Source organism: Macaca mulatta, chromosome 4 (assembly GCF_049350105.2).
Source record: "Macaca mulatta isolate MMU2019108-1 chromosome 4, T2T-MMU8v2.0, whole genome shotgun sequence".
Lineage (NCBI taxonomy): Eukaryota > Metazoa > Chordata > Mammalia > Primates > Cercopithecidae > Macaca > Macaca mulatta.
This window is the reverse complement of record NC_133409.1, coordinates 102,273,492-102,287,543: the sequence shown is the minus strand read 5'-3', so window position 1 is coordinate 102,287,543 and position 14,052 is coordinate 102,273,492. Positions and strand designations below refer to the sequence as shown.

Genomic DNA, 14,052 nt, shown 5'->3' with positions numbered 1-14,052 from the left:
CTGCACATTCTGCACATTTACCCCAGAACTTAAAGCATAATAAATTGTAGATATCAGGTACAGCATAATGTTTTGAAATATATATACATTGTGGAACAGCTAAACTGAGCTAATTAACATATGAATTACCTCACATATTTATCACAGGAGAGTAAATTTCAAATGTTCTCATCATAAAAAGGATGTGAGGTGATGAATATTAATTAGCCTGATTTAATCATTCCATATAATACACATATAACATCACATTGTATCCCATAACTATACACAATTATAATGATTTTTAAATAAAATGGTAAAAATCACCTCATATTTGACAATAAATGTACTATATGAGAGTTATTCTTTAGTAATTAGAACTACAATAATAGCCCAGCCATACCTAGGTAAGTGAAGAAACCTCTGAGAACTAATATACTTGTGTTCATCCTTCATACATTTATCAGGCACCTACTGAAGTGCTAGTTGCTGAAGACAGGAACAAGAGGAGATGTTTCCTGCCTAGGAGGCTCCCAATTGGCTAGAGCAGATGACACTTTCACAGCTGATCATAATACAATATGTTAAATGCCATAAAGGCTGATGAATATTGTGCTCTAAAAGAGAGGGTGGAAAGCAGGAATGGACTGCACTGGCAGGGTTGGTTAGGTAATTTCAGGCATAGGGATCCTGTGTGAGCCAGCAAAGTGCTTGGAGGGAACAGCTGGTGTGGTCATGAACGGAATGGTGTGTGTGCACACACAGTCTGATTTGAAAATAATGCTCTTGCAGCTTCACTTATTAAGAATTTATACCACATGGGCCATTCAATGAAGAAATAAAAGCTTATTAAAATGCAATATTAAACTTCAAATTATTTACAATCTTAAATATATTTTTATTGCAATAAGCCCATGAAATAATATATGATTAAAATGTAATCTATAAAATTCATATTACATACTTGGATAGTAGCTGCTGAAAGTTAGTTCTCAAGACACACATCTTAGGTAACTAAGGGAAAGGAAGTTTTAAAATAGAAATAAGAATATGTCTCACTAAAGAAATTCTTCTATTTGAGACTGGACTACTTTTTGAGACATAACAATCTAGTTGTAGGCATAATGTCACTAATTTTATCAACATAGGCTAATCTAGGTATTGTGTGAGAGTATACATGTATGCCAGTGTGTCAGTACACTATAACCTACCTAAAGTCATATTATTCTTCAACTTTCATGGCTAATTCTCATAAAAATGATTACAAGACTTTAATTGCACATTTTAAAAGAAAGTTCACCCTAAAAATACATATACATCTTGAAACATGGAATTTCAACTCATTTGGCGGCAGCTATGGAGACCCAAGTTTAATGAAAGCTTGTTAAAATTGCTTTTTCCTTGTTTTTAATTTTTTGTAAAATAATCAAAACTCTATTGGCATGACAGCATTTTAAAATATTCAATATTATGTCTGCTGTGTGTGTCATTTGAAACGGACCTTTTTCCCAAAACATAATCAAAGAGAGAAGGGTTATGTTTGCATTTCTTTGTTCAAGGTGTTTATTGCATCTCAGAGGGCATACATGCACTGGGTTTTTAAACTGAAATACAAAGAAAGCCATTTTGAAATTGGTCTTAGGTAATTTTTCCCCATTACAGTGTATGTTATCCCCACAGTAAATTCAGATACAACCACTTTTAAATGGTACCATACATCTATTAAATAATTTGAAAAATAGGCAAACACCTTTCCAACCCAATATGCTTTTATGAAGAGCTGCCAAGCCACTAGCAACACTGATCAACAGTGACCTCATTTGTGCATCAAAATCTTAAGCCAAGCCATCAGCACAGACAGTATGACGACAAATTAAAACTTAAAGAATACAGTATGTACAGTAAAAGATACAATTCTCTGAATTAGTTTAAATCCTAATCACAATGTTACAACAAAACCTACTTTGAGCTCAATTGAAGGATGGAAGAACACTAGTCTACAAAACACACAAAGAAATACTAAATTAACAGATGTACCAAAAACTCACAGTAAAGTAAAAATATCTGCAGTAATATCTTTAAATTACAGATATACCTTGGGGTGCCTTCAGAATAACTTGAATAGTACCTCTCTAACTGCATTTTCATGAACGTGATACAAACAGACTCTTTACTTTTCAGTGCATTTAATCAAGAATGAATAAATAGGTCAATTTAGATGCAAAACCTGTCAAATATAATTAAAATATATATATTTTAATATAGCAGTGATAAATAGGGGATTCTTCCCATATGATTTTTCATTCTTGATAAGGTAGTTTCAAAGAGAAGTATTTATTATGGACGTTAACCTTTATATTTTTTAAAATAAAATTTCTTAACATATACAGTGCCACAAAAATAAACATTTCTCACAACAGTTGAAGTTCCTGTGATTGGAAAAATGTACTCCACACTGAAAAAAGTTTTGTATATTTATGAGTGTTTTCCTTATTATCTGATATTATCGCACTACGCTTGTAACAGATACAGAAGAAAAGATAATTTATGGGAAGAGTTTCGGGTTTGTTTGAAAGTTATATGTACATTGAAACCTTCAAAAACACAGATACATCTTTCCAAATAGCTCACCACACAACAGCTGCATCATCTGTCCTCAGGCGAAGTCCAGAAAAGCACTAAAGGCATCAGTAACATCCATTCATTGTTTACATCGTACAATACACAAATAATCCAAATACACTACAATTTCGAGAGTAGGGATAACAGCTAAGGTAGTACACATTCCTAATGTTCACTTTCACGGCTGTGCTACACATTTTGGAAGAGAAGTTATGAGTAAGCATTGGGTTTGGTACTGGTGGCTCCCTTTGAAACTGAGCATCAATCTCATTTGAAGTCTCCAAATTCATTTATTTTCCTATTCAGTCACAAAAATTGCAGCTGTAAAGAAAACAAAAATTAGAATTAGAAAAAAAGAGTATTACATAGTCCTCAAACATTTTACCTCCCTTGCAATTTTACTTCACAGTTTCTGCAAACAACTTTTACATAAAAAGGTCTCTGCATGGACAAATTCACATTTACATACTTTTCACGGCTTTTTAAAACAAGCTTAACATTTTTAAAATTTAGCCAGAAATTAAAAAAAAAACTTTTCAGGTATAGTTTCATTTTAATAATTATATCAACAAAAATTTGAAATTTAGACACATATTAAAAATTTTAGTAGCAGGACATTCGGTATAGCATTCAGTATCTAAGAGCAGCTAACCTTTAAAAACGTCAGCCAAAGAAAAAGGGGGCGTGGCCATGACCTTACATTATTTTTTCATGTATTCAGTTACGGTGTTCAATGAGTCACTTACTAAACAGCTGAACCAGTGACAGAATAGATGAGAACGGAGAGATCCCTGGTGACTCAATGCCTTTTCTCAGCCACTTCCCACTCATCTCCTTGGCTAATTCATGCATCATTCATTTCTGCTGGAAACATTTGTGGGGTCTTAAGGCTTAGCCGCATAGATAACTCTTCATAAAATAGTCATTCTCTCTGTGTGTCTGTCTTTATCTGGCTCTATCTCTGTCTCTCTTTCTCTGTTTCTGTCTCTCTCTGTTTCTGTCTCTCTCTGTTTCTGTCTCTCTCTCTCTCTCTCTCTCTCTCTCTCAGGTAAGGACTGTCTCAAGCATATCTGTTTCCTGTACTTATCAAAGTTCCAGGCATATGATTAGAGCAACATTTATTAAGAGGTGAATTCAGGCTGCTCTATGCAGTTTCCTTGGTCACTCCTGAAAGTTATTAAGCGTTCATTGTCTCACTTATGTCTACATTAGCCAATCCAAAGTGTAATAGAAAAGTTGGGCATAAGGAGAGTTTACTTGACTGAGATGTCAATACCTTAAAATAATACATCATTAATCTTGTATATTAAAAAAAAAATCAAGAATCCACAAAGATCTTAGTAGGCATTAGTGAAGGTTTTTAAGAAATATATGTAGCACAGTAGGTGCATACTGAAAACAACACTGGACAGAAGTCCAAAAACACTGAGTTCCTCCTTGTGGGACACTGGGCAAATTCCTTAATGCCCAAGGATCACTTCTTTTGGCTGTGAAATGGAGACAAAAAATTTCTGGCTAGTTTATCTCACATGATTGATCTCCTACTAAGAAGTGGATGTGAAAAGTACCATGTAAATTATGTTCGTCCATTCAGCAAGGATTTGTTGAGAACCTACCCACTGTGTTAGGTGCTGGGGTCAATAGTGAACATTTTTCCTTCATTAGTTTCCTTCCATAACTTCAGCATGACTCATTTCATAAATTATATGAAATTTGTGAAATTTAAAACTCGAACATTAGAAATTAAAAATTCTGCTTGAATGCAGAAATGTAAAGAGTAATAATCTAAGCTTTATGGGGCAAAAGAAGGATAAGCAAAATAAAAATACAATTATGCAGTCAAATACATTCTTAGATGATTTCTAAATGCAATAGTATAAATGTTGACTTTCTGTAAATTCCAGTCATCATGTAATAAAGTGGCAATTTTTTTTTTTTTTTTTTGAGACGGAGTCTCGCTCTGTCACCCAGGCTGGAGTGCAGTGGCCGGATCTCAGCTCACTGCAAGCTCCGCCTCCCGGGTTTACGCCATTCTCCGGCCTCAGCCTCCCGAGTAGCTGGGACTACAGGCGCCCGCCACCTCGCCCAGCTAGTTTTTTGTATTTCTTAATAGAGACGGGGTTTCACCGTGTTAGCCAGGATGGTCTCGATCTCCTGACCTCGTGATCCGCCCGTCTCGGCCTCCCAAAGTTCTGGGATTACAGGCTTGAGCCACCGCTACCGGCCATAAAGTGGCAATTTTCTAATTTACCAAGTAGCTTGGGCACCTTTTTGCTTTATTAAAGCTAATCGTTTTGCTTTCCAGGATAAGGACAATTTGGAGGTTACTTGTCCTCCCAGTTACATAAATTAAGACTTTAAAAAATTCTTAAAGATAGCTTTTAATATCTTTAATAAATTATTTTAATAAATTATTACTATTACATACAGCTATTCAACACGCAGAAATAATGAATACCTCTTGAAATAGCTAAGCATTATACAGCTCATTATTACAAGCCTACAGGAAAAGCTCAGTATTAGATACCTTAAATTGTTTACAAGAAATCCTTGATGTTAAGATCCGCTAATGGGTCCTTTGCTGGAGGTTTCTTGGGACTCTGAGTGGCAGGTGTAGGGCTTGGAGAAAGCTAATGGGAAAAAGACAGCCCCAAAGAGCAGGAATAAAAAGGAGGGGGGGGGGAGAGAGAGAGAGAGAGAGAGAGAGAGAGAGAGAGAGAGAGAGAGAGAGAGAGAGAGACAGAGAGAGAGACAGAGAGAGAGAGAGACAGAGAGACAGAGAGAAAGAGAGAGAGAGAGAGAGAAAAGCATTAGGCAGAACACATATCAAAGAAAACAAACATGCAGAAGATTAGATGGTTAAAGGCTTATAAAATCTACTTGTTCTACATAGTCACAGAGTTGTGTTTAATTCTGGACTGGTAAAATATACTTCAACTGATATTTGGCTTTCTTGAACTTCTCTGACATCGGATTTAGCCAAAGTAAAATTTAGGGACTCCAGTAGAACAATATGGATATGACTTAGGGAAGTTGTGAAAAACTAGTAACATAAAGATACTATGAACAAACAGTAAAACAAACAAACAAACAACTGTTTTCTCTATACAAAAGCATTTTTACTTTGAGTCATTAGTACCTCTAAACTAATAAAGCAATTTAAATGGCTTTTCTTATAGTGAGAGTGAATTTGAAGGAAAAATAGGAAACAGTTTACAGAAAGCTATTTAAGAAATTACTTACACTTATTAGCTAAATATACTAGAATTTCATATACATTCTTTTAAGTGAAAATCAGTCAAGTTTGAGGGCACTGTTTGTTTCACATGACCAAATAGTTTCCTAGTAGTGAATGCCACTAAATTCTAATGCAATCTATTCAGCTCTCAGAGAAGGCTAAAACTTATTATTAAATACAATAGGAAAGAATCATATTGGACTTGCAGCAAAAGTAACAAATAATTAACTTGCCTTGTTTCTGTTTAACCAGAATCTAAATTATTTTTTCATTGTGTCACAGATACAACTTCCGGGAGCTGACTTTTACAGGACACAAGGTCTTGAAAAATCTCATGTAGTCTATAGAGTAATAGTTGACATCTAGGCTTTGAGTCTAATTAATCTCCTATGCTTGTAGTAACATGCTGGGACTGTGGGGCAGTGATGTATATTTTTATTAGTTCAGCAGAGTTCCAGAAGTGTGGATTTTGAGCTTTGGTCCTATGTCCAGAAACTACTGACTAATTATATTATCTATTTGTCAAATTTCCATGTTTAAAACTGGGACATGGGCTGGGTGTAATGACTCATATCTGTAAAATTCCAGCCCTTTGGGAGGCCGAGGCAGGAGGATCACTTGAGGCCAGGAGTTTGAGACCAGCCTGGGCAACAAGGCGAGGCCTCATCTCTACAAAAAGTGAAAAAAAAAATTAACTGGGTGCAGTGGCTTGCACCTGTGGTCCCAGCTACTCAAGAGGCTGAGGTGAGAGATCCCTGGAGCCTGGGAGTTCAAGGCTGCAGTGAGCTATGAGTGCACCACTGCACTTCAGCCTGGGCAACAGAGTGAGACCCTATCTCAAACAAACAAATAACAACAAAAAACCTGGGATCTGCTTCACAGAAATATAAAAAAAAAAATGTAAGACTTGAAGTTCCTTAGATCAACTCAAAGATTGGTCCATTATTGATAATTAGGTGAGATGACGATATCATACCAACCAATGAAAAAATGCTAGGACAGTCCTGGCATCAGTAATAAGAAAACTACTTTGTTTTCTGAAGCTACCAACTCAACATTTATTTTATTATCTAGTATAATTATGCTTCTCCTCTGATATAGGAAATATAATCTAAATATTACATAAATATGATGTATCATTACCTGGCTTATTATAAATTCAATTACTGATTAAAACAATGTATTTCCATGATACTATCTATCTTTTATTTTCATTCTTCTAATTAAGTAAATTGTTGCTAACATTGGTATTACACAAGAAAAACAACTGTCTTAAGTAATAAAATTATATTCATTTATTTCTGAAGCTTTCAATATATCAAACACAATAAGGTTAAAAGAAATCTCAGTAACATTGCTCCAAGTTCATAATAACAGAAATATTTCTTTTATTCAAAAAGATGATAGTCATGGATCTATTCAAACATCAAGGAAACATTTATGATAAATGAGATCCCTTAGAATTTAAGTATATCTAAGTTACACTTAATCGCAACCATTATACCCAAAACCTTCCTCACTGTCCCCAAAAACAACACTACACAGGGTTCAGTAGTCTTCAGGTAGACTAGAAAATTTCTCCTGAAGCCAGTTATGGCCAGTAATAGCCATGAAGGCTAGGGCTTCTCACGTTCTAAATTTCTGTCTTTCAACATCCACCATTCTTTCTCTTGGTCCCTGTTGCTTTTGAGGGGCAAAGTGAAGAAGCTGAAAGGAAATCTTGGTAACAGGTCCATGGATTTAGAGATGCATCAAGGAAGCAAAAGGGATTAAGGTATACTCAGAAAGTTCACAGCAGGTATTCCACAGATAAGACAGTATAAATACTGATTTGATAAGTTAAAAATAGTATAGGACTGAAAACATTTACTCATAGCATTAAAATATATTTGAGCTATTTGGTCTAGTTTGTAAAGCATGCTGCTACCAAAATAGTAATTTGGTGTCCTGACTCCATCCAAGTCAATTTCTCATGAGGAAAACTTCTTTGGTTTGACATGTACCATCACCTCAGCCAGACAATTTAAAAGAGGAATCAGGAAAGCATGATTCATCACTAAGACTAGCACCTCTAGCAGCAAAACGGTTCAACAAAGTGTAATATATTTTGTCATTTTTGAAGAGGAAGTAGCACAGTGTGTAGTAAGGAATTTAGCTTTACCTAAACTGAGGTTTTTCCCTTTCCCAGAAAGGTAACCTCTAAATCCTTCTAATTTCCCAAATGGTAGGTGTGTCTTTGTTATTCAAGGTGGGCTCCAGGAACACCTGACAGTTTATGCTAACAAGGTGACTCAGAGTGGAGGCAGAAAGCCCAACCATGTGATTTTAGGGCTGGGTCTTTGGGCCGCATGAAACCAGTCTGATCTTCAGAGGGGAACAGGGGTTGAAGATTGAGTTCCACAAAATGGGTAACAATTCAACCAACCAATCCTACATAATGAAGCATCAATAAATGCTGGACGCTGAAGCTCAGGTGAGCTTGCAATACTGCATGTGTACTGTCACACGATGATGCCCGGAGGAGAACCCACCTCTGAGGACAAAGAAGCTTCATGTTTAGAACTTTCCCAGATGATGTTTATGTATCTTTTCCTATAACTGGATCTAATTTGTATCCTTTTACTACAATAAAACTCTTATAAGTTTAGTGCTTTCCTGAGTTCTGTGAATCATTCTAGGAAACTGCTTAACCTGAGGGTGGCCATGGAAAAACCTCGAATTTGTAGTCAGCTAGTCTGAAGTGGGGGTGGCCCCGAGGACTCACGAATGTGTGCTTTTTTTCTGGAGTGAGGACATTCTAAAAGGGACTATTCTTACAGACTATGCAGTTTGGCAAACTTATTGCAGTTAGTGTCACGAGTCTTGGGCAGACATGGCAGTCTGGAGGACTGTGCTGCCAACCTTTCTGGCTAACACTGGGAACACATGCTAAAACTACAGACCAGAAGCACCCACTTCTCTGGGACAAATGCCTTGGATGCCCTGAATATCTGGATGTTCTCAGGAACCAATTTGAATTAAGTAGGAAGACAATGGAGGGATCTTTAGACAGTAAGTTATTTCCATCATTTTTTCCCCCAAATCTCACACTTTTGCAGATCTGTCTTCCATGCTCCCTTTACTTCTGAAGCAACAGGTATGAGAATTACATTAGGTAAAAACACTTTTTAAACAGTTTGCTACACCAATGTTTTATACTTATTAGTTAATGTCACTGACTGGTTTGTGGACATTGAACAAACTGACCTGCGTGCCAGGTACAGCAGCAGCTCCAAAGGGCGGCCTCATCATGGGCTGTGCAAACATGACTGGCTGCTGAGGCATCATGGGCATGCCTGTCCCAGCAGGAGGCTGAGGAGGAAGAATGGAGAGTGGTTCAGAGCATGAGTGGAACCCACTAGGGCACTATCCTGACATTTATTGCTTTTATGTACTTCTGACAATATTTGAGGAATGCAGGACTATGAGGAAGTATAATTTGTAATTCTAACTAGGGATAATGTGAGGCTGTACTGTGAGGGAGAGAGTCGCTAAGGTGGGTGGGTAGCATAAGCCTGGTTGGCCACATGGTATCCTCATCCTAACCAAACTTTATTGTTGTTTATTCATCTTCTCTAAGCATAATTCTTGGAGAGATAAAAATTTGTTTCTTTATGAAAGATGGTCCTAAAATTGGCTGGTAAAATTGGTGAATAAACAGTCCTAGTATAATAATTAAGGGTTGATTTTGATGATGGGCTAAAGCTATTTGTAAATATTCTAGTAAAAATGATATAACAACGTACTATAGAAATTAATTTGATGGTAGAACATATTTTATGACTGATTTTGTCACTTCATGTGTAGACTACTTAAGGTTTAAAGCAGATGACAACTTTTTAAGTTTTACTTACTATGTTTTGGGAAGAATTATATTCTGTAGGAATACTTACTAATTTGGGATCTGGCAAATAATTTAGAAATGTCGATTACAATTTTTAGCATAGGTCATCACTCACCATTCCAAATCCTGCTCCAGGTTGTCCAACCGATGGGGCCCCGGCAACAGGAGGAACTGAACTGGTTGGAGGTACAGCTCCTTGCTACACAGAGAGACAGACAGACATACACATACAAATAACACAAAAACACACAAAACAAACAAAAAGAACAATATAATTTGGTTATTGTTTATTTATTTTAAAGATGGGGTATCACTCCATTGCCCAGGCTGGAGTACAATGGCATGATCACAGCTCACTGCAGCCTTGAACTCCTGGGCTCAAGCAATTCTCCCACCTCAGCCTCCTGAATAGCTGGGACCATGGGCACATGCCACCATGGCTGACCAAGTTTTAAAAATTTTTTGTAGAGATGGGTCATGCTATGCTGCCTAGGCTGGTCTCAAGCTCCTGGCCTCAAGCAATCCTCCTGCCTTGGCCTCCCAAAATGCTGGATTACAGGCAAGAGCCACTGTACCCAGCTGAACATAATTTGGTTTTAAAATGACAGAATTTTAAAATGAATGCATGTCAAATATGTATGAGTGGATATGTAAAGAAAATCTCAAATTTCAGTTTTAAATTTAAAAAGGAAAATGGTTTTAGCACCACATCAATGATATAAACAAGATTACTGACTTGATGTTCTCTGTTACAGTGTCATTTGGACTTGCTGGCTTGCAGTTTGCTCACAACATTGGACTTTCTATCTTTTTAGACCCATCCTCACTGGAAATGAGTCAAACTTCCCTAAGCTTGTCTTTTCCTATCATCATATCCTCTAACGGTATTGGGTTAGACATTTGAGAATTGTTCTAATCTTTCTATATGGCTCCAATTTATATTAAGCAAGGTTTACAGGTGGATGTGGTGGCTCATGCCTGTAATCCCAGCATATTAGTGGCATTCACTACTAGGAAACTATTTGGTCATGTGAAACAAACAGTGCCCTCAAACTTGACTGATTTTCACTTAAAAGAATGTATATGAAATTCTAGTGTATTTAGCTAATAAGTGTAAGTAATTTCTTAAATAGCTTTCTGCAAACTGTTTCCTATTTTTCCTTCAAATTCACTCTCACTATAAGAAAAGCCATTTAAATTGCTTTATTAGTTTAGAGGTACTAATGACTCAAAGTAAAAATGCTTTTGTATAGAGAAAACAGTTGTTTGTTTGTTTGTTTTACTATTTGTTCATAGTATCTTTATGTTACTAGTTTTTCACATCTTCCCTAAGTCATATCCATATTGTTCTACTGGAGTCCCTAAATTGTACTTTGGCTAAATCCGATGTCAGAGAAGTTCAAGAAAGCCAAATATCAGTTGACGTGTATTTTACACTTATATTAGGAGGCCGAGGCAGGAGAATCACTTGAGGCCAGGAGTTTAGGAACAGCAACACAGCAGTATGGGCAATGTAGCAAGAACCCATCTCAACAAAAAAAATTTTAAAAGTTAGCTGGGCCTAATTTTTGGTGGTGTGTGCCTGTAGTCTTAGCTACTCAGGAGGCTGAGGTGGGAGGATAGCTTTAGCTCAGAGCTTGAGAATGCAGTGAGTTGTGATAGCACCACTGTACTTCAGCCTGTGTGACAAAGTGAGACCCTGTCTCTAAAAAAACATCAATAACAATAAAAACCTTCCATCAAAGAAAAAATCCAGAACTAGATATCTTCATTGGTGAATTCTACCAAATATATAAAGAATTAATATCAATTCTTCTCAAGCTTTTCAAAATAAAGGTAACACTTTTTAACCATTCTTTGATGCCAGTATTACCCTGACACCAAAGCTAGACAAAGATATCACAAACAAAAGAAAACTACAGCGCAATATTCCTTATGAATGTTGATGAAAAAATCTCAACAAAATGCTAGCACACTGGATCCAGGAGCATATTAAAAGATTATACACCATGACCAGGTTTTACCCAGGAAAGCAAGGTTGGTTTAATATATGAAAATTAACACATGCAATACACCATAGTAATAGAATAAAATAAAAATTACATGATTATAGTTAACTCCTATAATTTATGTTACCTCAGCATCTATTTAGGATACACCTTTAATTTTCTCATATCAGAAGCAGGGCTTAATCACTCTTGACACAGTTTCTAGTTCTCTGACTCCTCCCAGTTCCTTCAGGTGGTCATCCAGATATCTGCTTCATACCAACACCTTCCCTATGGGATAGCTAGATACAACCTACTTGATTTACCCCACTGTCCCCCACACTCTGCAGAGCTAACTGTACAGATATGCCACAACAACCAACTCTCAGTCACAGCGTCATTCCATGGAACTTGTGCCTGCTTGCTGTAAACCTACCAATTAAATTCCTGTGGAAAATCTGCTTGGGTGATATACTAGACCCCAATAAAGGCCTTGGCCCACAGATCCCTCACTCTCACTCTCTTTTGCTCCTACCCACTGGTTGAACACATGTGTCCTGGATGGCTCCCCACTTCCCTTTGGCATGTTGCCCTCTTCTCCCTGGAATCTGTAAGTTTTATTACTTACAGATTCTGTAATTTCATGTGTTTTATTGTATGCCTCCTCTGTGTCTCACTTGACTGACACCTAACTTCTCTGCAGGTCAAGTTCTCTTAGAGAGTGGCTATGTTGGTAGAAATAACACAGTTTAGACAAGAGCCACAAGGGCATTTGCCAGTATAAACAAGCTTCCTGTGAGAGAGACATCTTAGACATGAGGCTTCCACCACAATAAAGAAGTATCCCATGAAAGGCACATTGTAAACAGCAACCTGCTTTTGAGGCCTGTCAGGGCAGGGTTAGAGTTTGCAGCCACTTTCCTAAGAGAGACCTGAAAAACGAATAAGGGAAAATCACAACAATGATCATATCAATAGATGTAGAAAAGCATTTGACAAAGTCCAACAGCTTTTCATGACAAAAAGTACTCAACAAACTAGAAATAGCACGGAAATTCCTCAACCTGATAAAGGGTATCTGCAAAAAGCCCACAGCTAACATCATACTTAGTGACTGAAAAAAAATGACTGAAAGCTTTCTACCTAAGAATAAGACAAGGAGGTTCTGAAAGTTCTAAGTCAGGGCAGTTAGCAGGAAAAAGCAAGAAATGGCATCCAGGTGGGAAAGAAAGAATGAAACTATCTTTATTCATTGATGACACAATCTTTTTTATATACAGAAATCCCTAAAGAATCCATATACAACAAAACTATCAAAGCTAATAAACATGTTCTTCAAAGTTGCAGGATATAAGACCAATATACAAAACTCAGTGCAGTGTTCCTGTGGAACTAGCAATGAAAAATTGAAAAATGTAATTATGAAAACAGTTCTACTTATAATAGCATCAACAATAAAATATTAAAAAATAAATTTAACAGAAATATGAGACTTGAACACTGCAACTATAGAACATTGTTGAAAGAAATTAAGTAAGATCTAAATAAATGGAAAGACACCCTTTGTTCATGGGTTGGAAGACTTAATATTAAGATAGTAATAATCTGCAAATTGCTACACAGATTCAATGAAATCCCTATCAAAATTTCACCCACTTTTTTTTGGAGAAATGGATAATCTGAACCTAAAATTTATACAAAAATGCAAGAGAACCAGGATAGCCAAAACAGTTTTGAAAAAGAACAAATTTGGGGGAAGCACACTTCCTGGTTTCAAAACTTAAAACAAAGGTACATTAATCAAAACAGGTGGTACTAGCATAAGGACAGACACATAGATCAACATAAGCAAATAAAGAGTCTGGAAATAAACCCACACATCTATGGATAATTTTTTTTCTCTTTCTTAAATTATTCAGCCCAATATGTCAGATGGTCAATTAATTTTTGACAAGGTTATCAAAATCAATTAATCAAGAAAGAATAGTCTCTTCCTTTTTTTCTTTTTCTTTTTTTAGACAGGATCTTGCTCTGTCACCAAGGCTGGAGTGCAGTGGCATGATCATGGCTCACTGCAGCCTCTAGTTCCCTGGCTCAAGTGATTCTCTACTTGCCTGGATCAAGCAATCCTCTTATTTCAGCCTCCTGAGTAGGTGGAACCACAGATGCATGCCACCACACCCGGCTAATTTTATTTTATTTTTTGTAGAGATAGGGTCTCATTATGTTGCTCAGGCTAGTCTCAGACTCCTGAGCTCAAGTAATCCATACACCTTAGCTTTCAAAAGTACTGGGATTACAGGTATGAGCTGTTGTACCCAGTCAGAATAGTCCTTTAAACA

General features: G+C 36.6%; 1 protein-coding gene across 30 annotated transcripts in view; it reads right to left on the bottom strand.

The window, feature by feature from the left end:
- Positions 1-1,519: 1,519 nt before the first annotated feature.
- The window catches only part of SNAP91 (synaptosome associated protein 91), a 166,195-nt gene continuing 153,662 nt past the window's right edge, over positions 1,520-14,052 (bottom strand). For 25 of the 30 annotated variants that reach the window (XM_077998352.1, XM_077998360.1, XM_015136764.3 and 22 more), the window contains 4 exons: positions 9,838-9,921; positions 9,086-9,190; positions 5,129-5,231; positions 1,525-2,922 (listed from right to left, as the gene is read on the bottom strand). In XM_077998352.1, the coding sequence (XP_077854478.1) occupies positions 5,139-5,231; positions 9,086-9,190; positions 9,838-9,921 (282 nt within the window). In that variant the 3' untranslated portion in view covers positions 1,525-2,922; positions 5,129-5,138. 30 annotated transcript variants of the gene reach the window in all.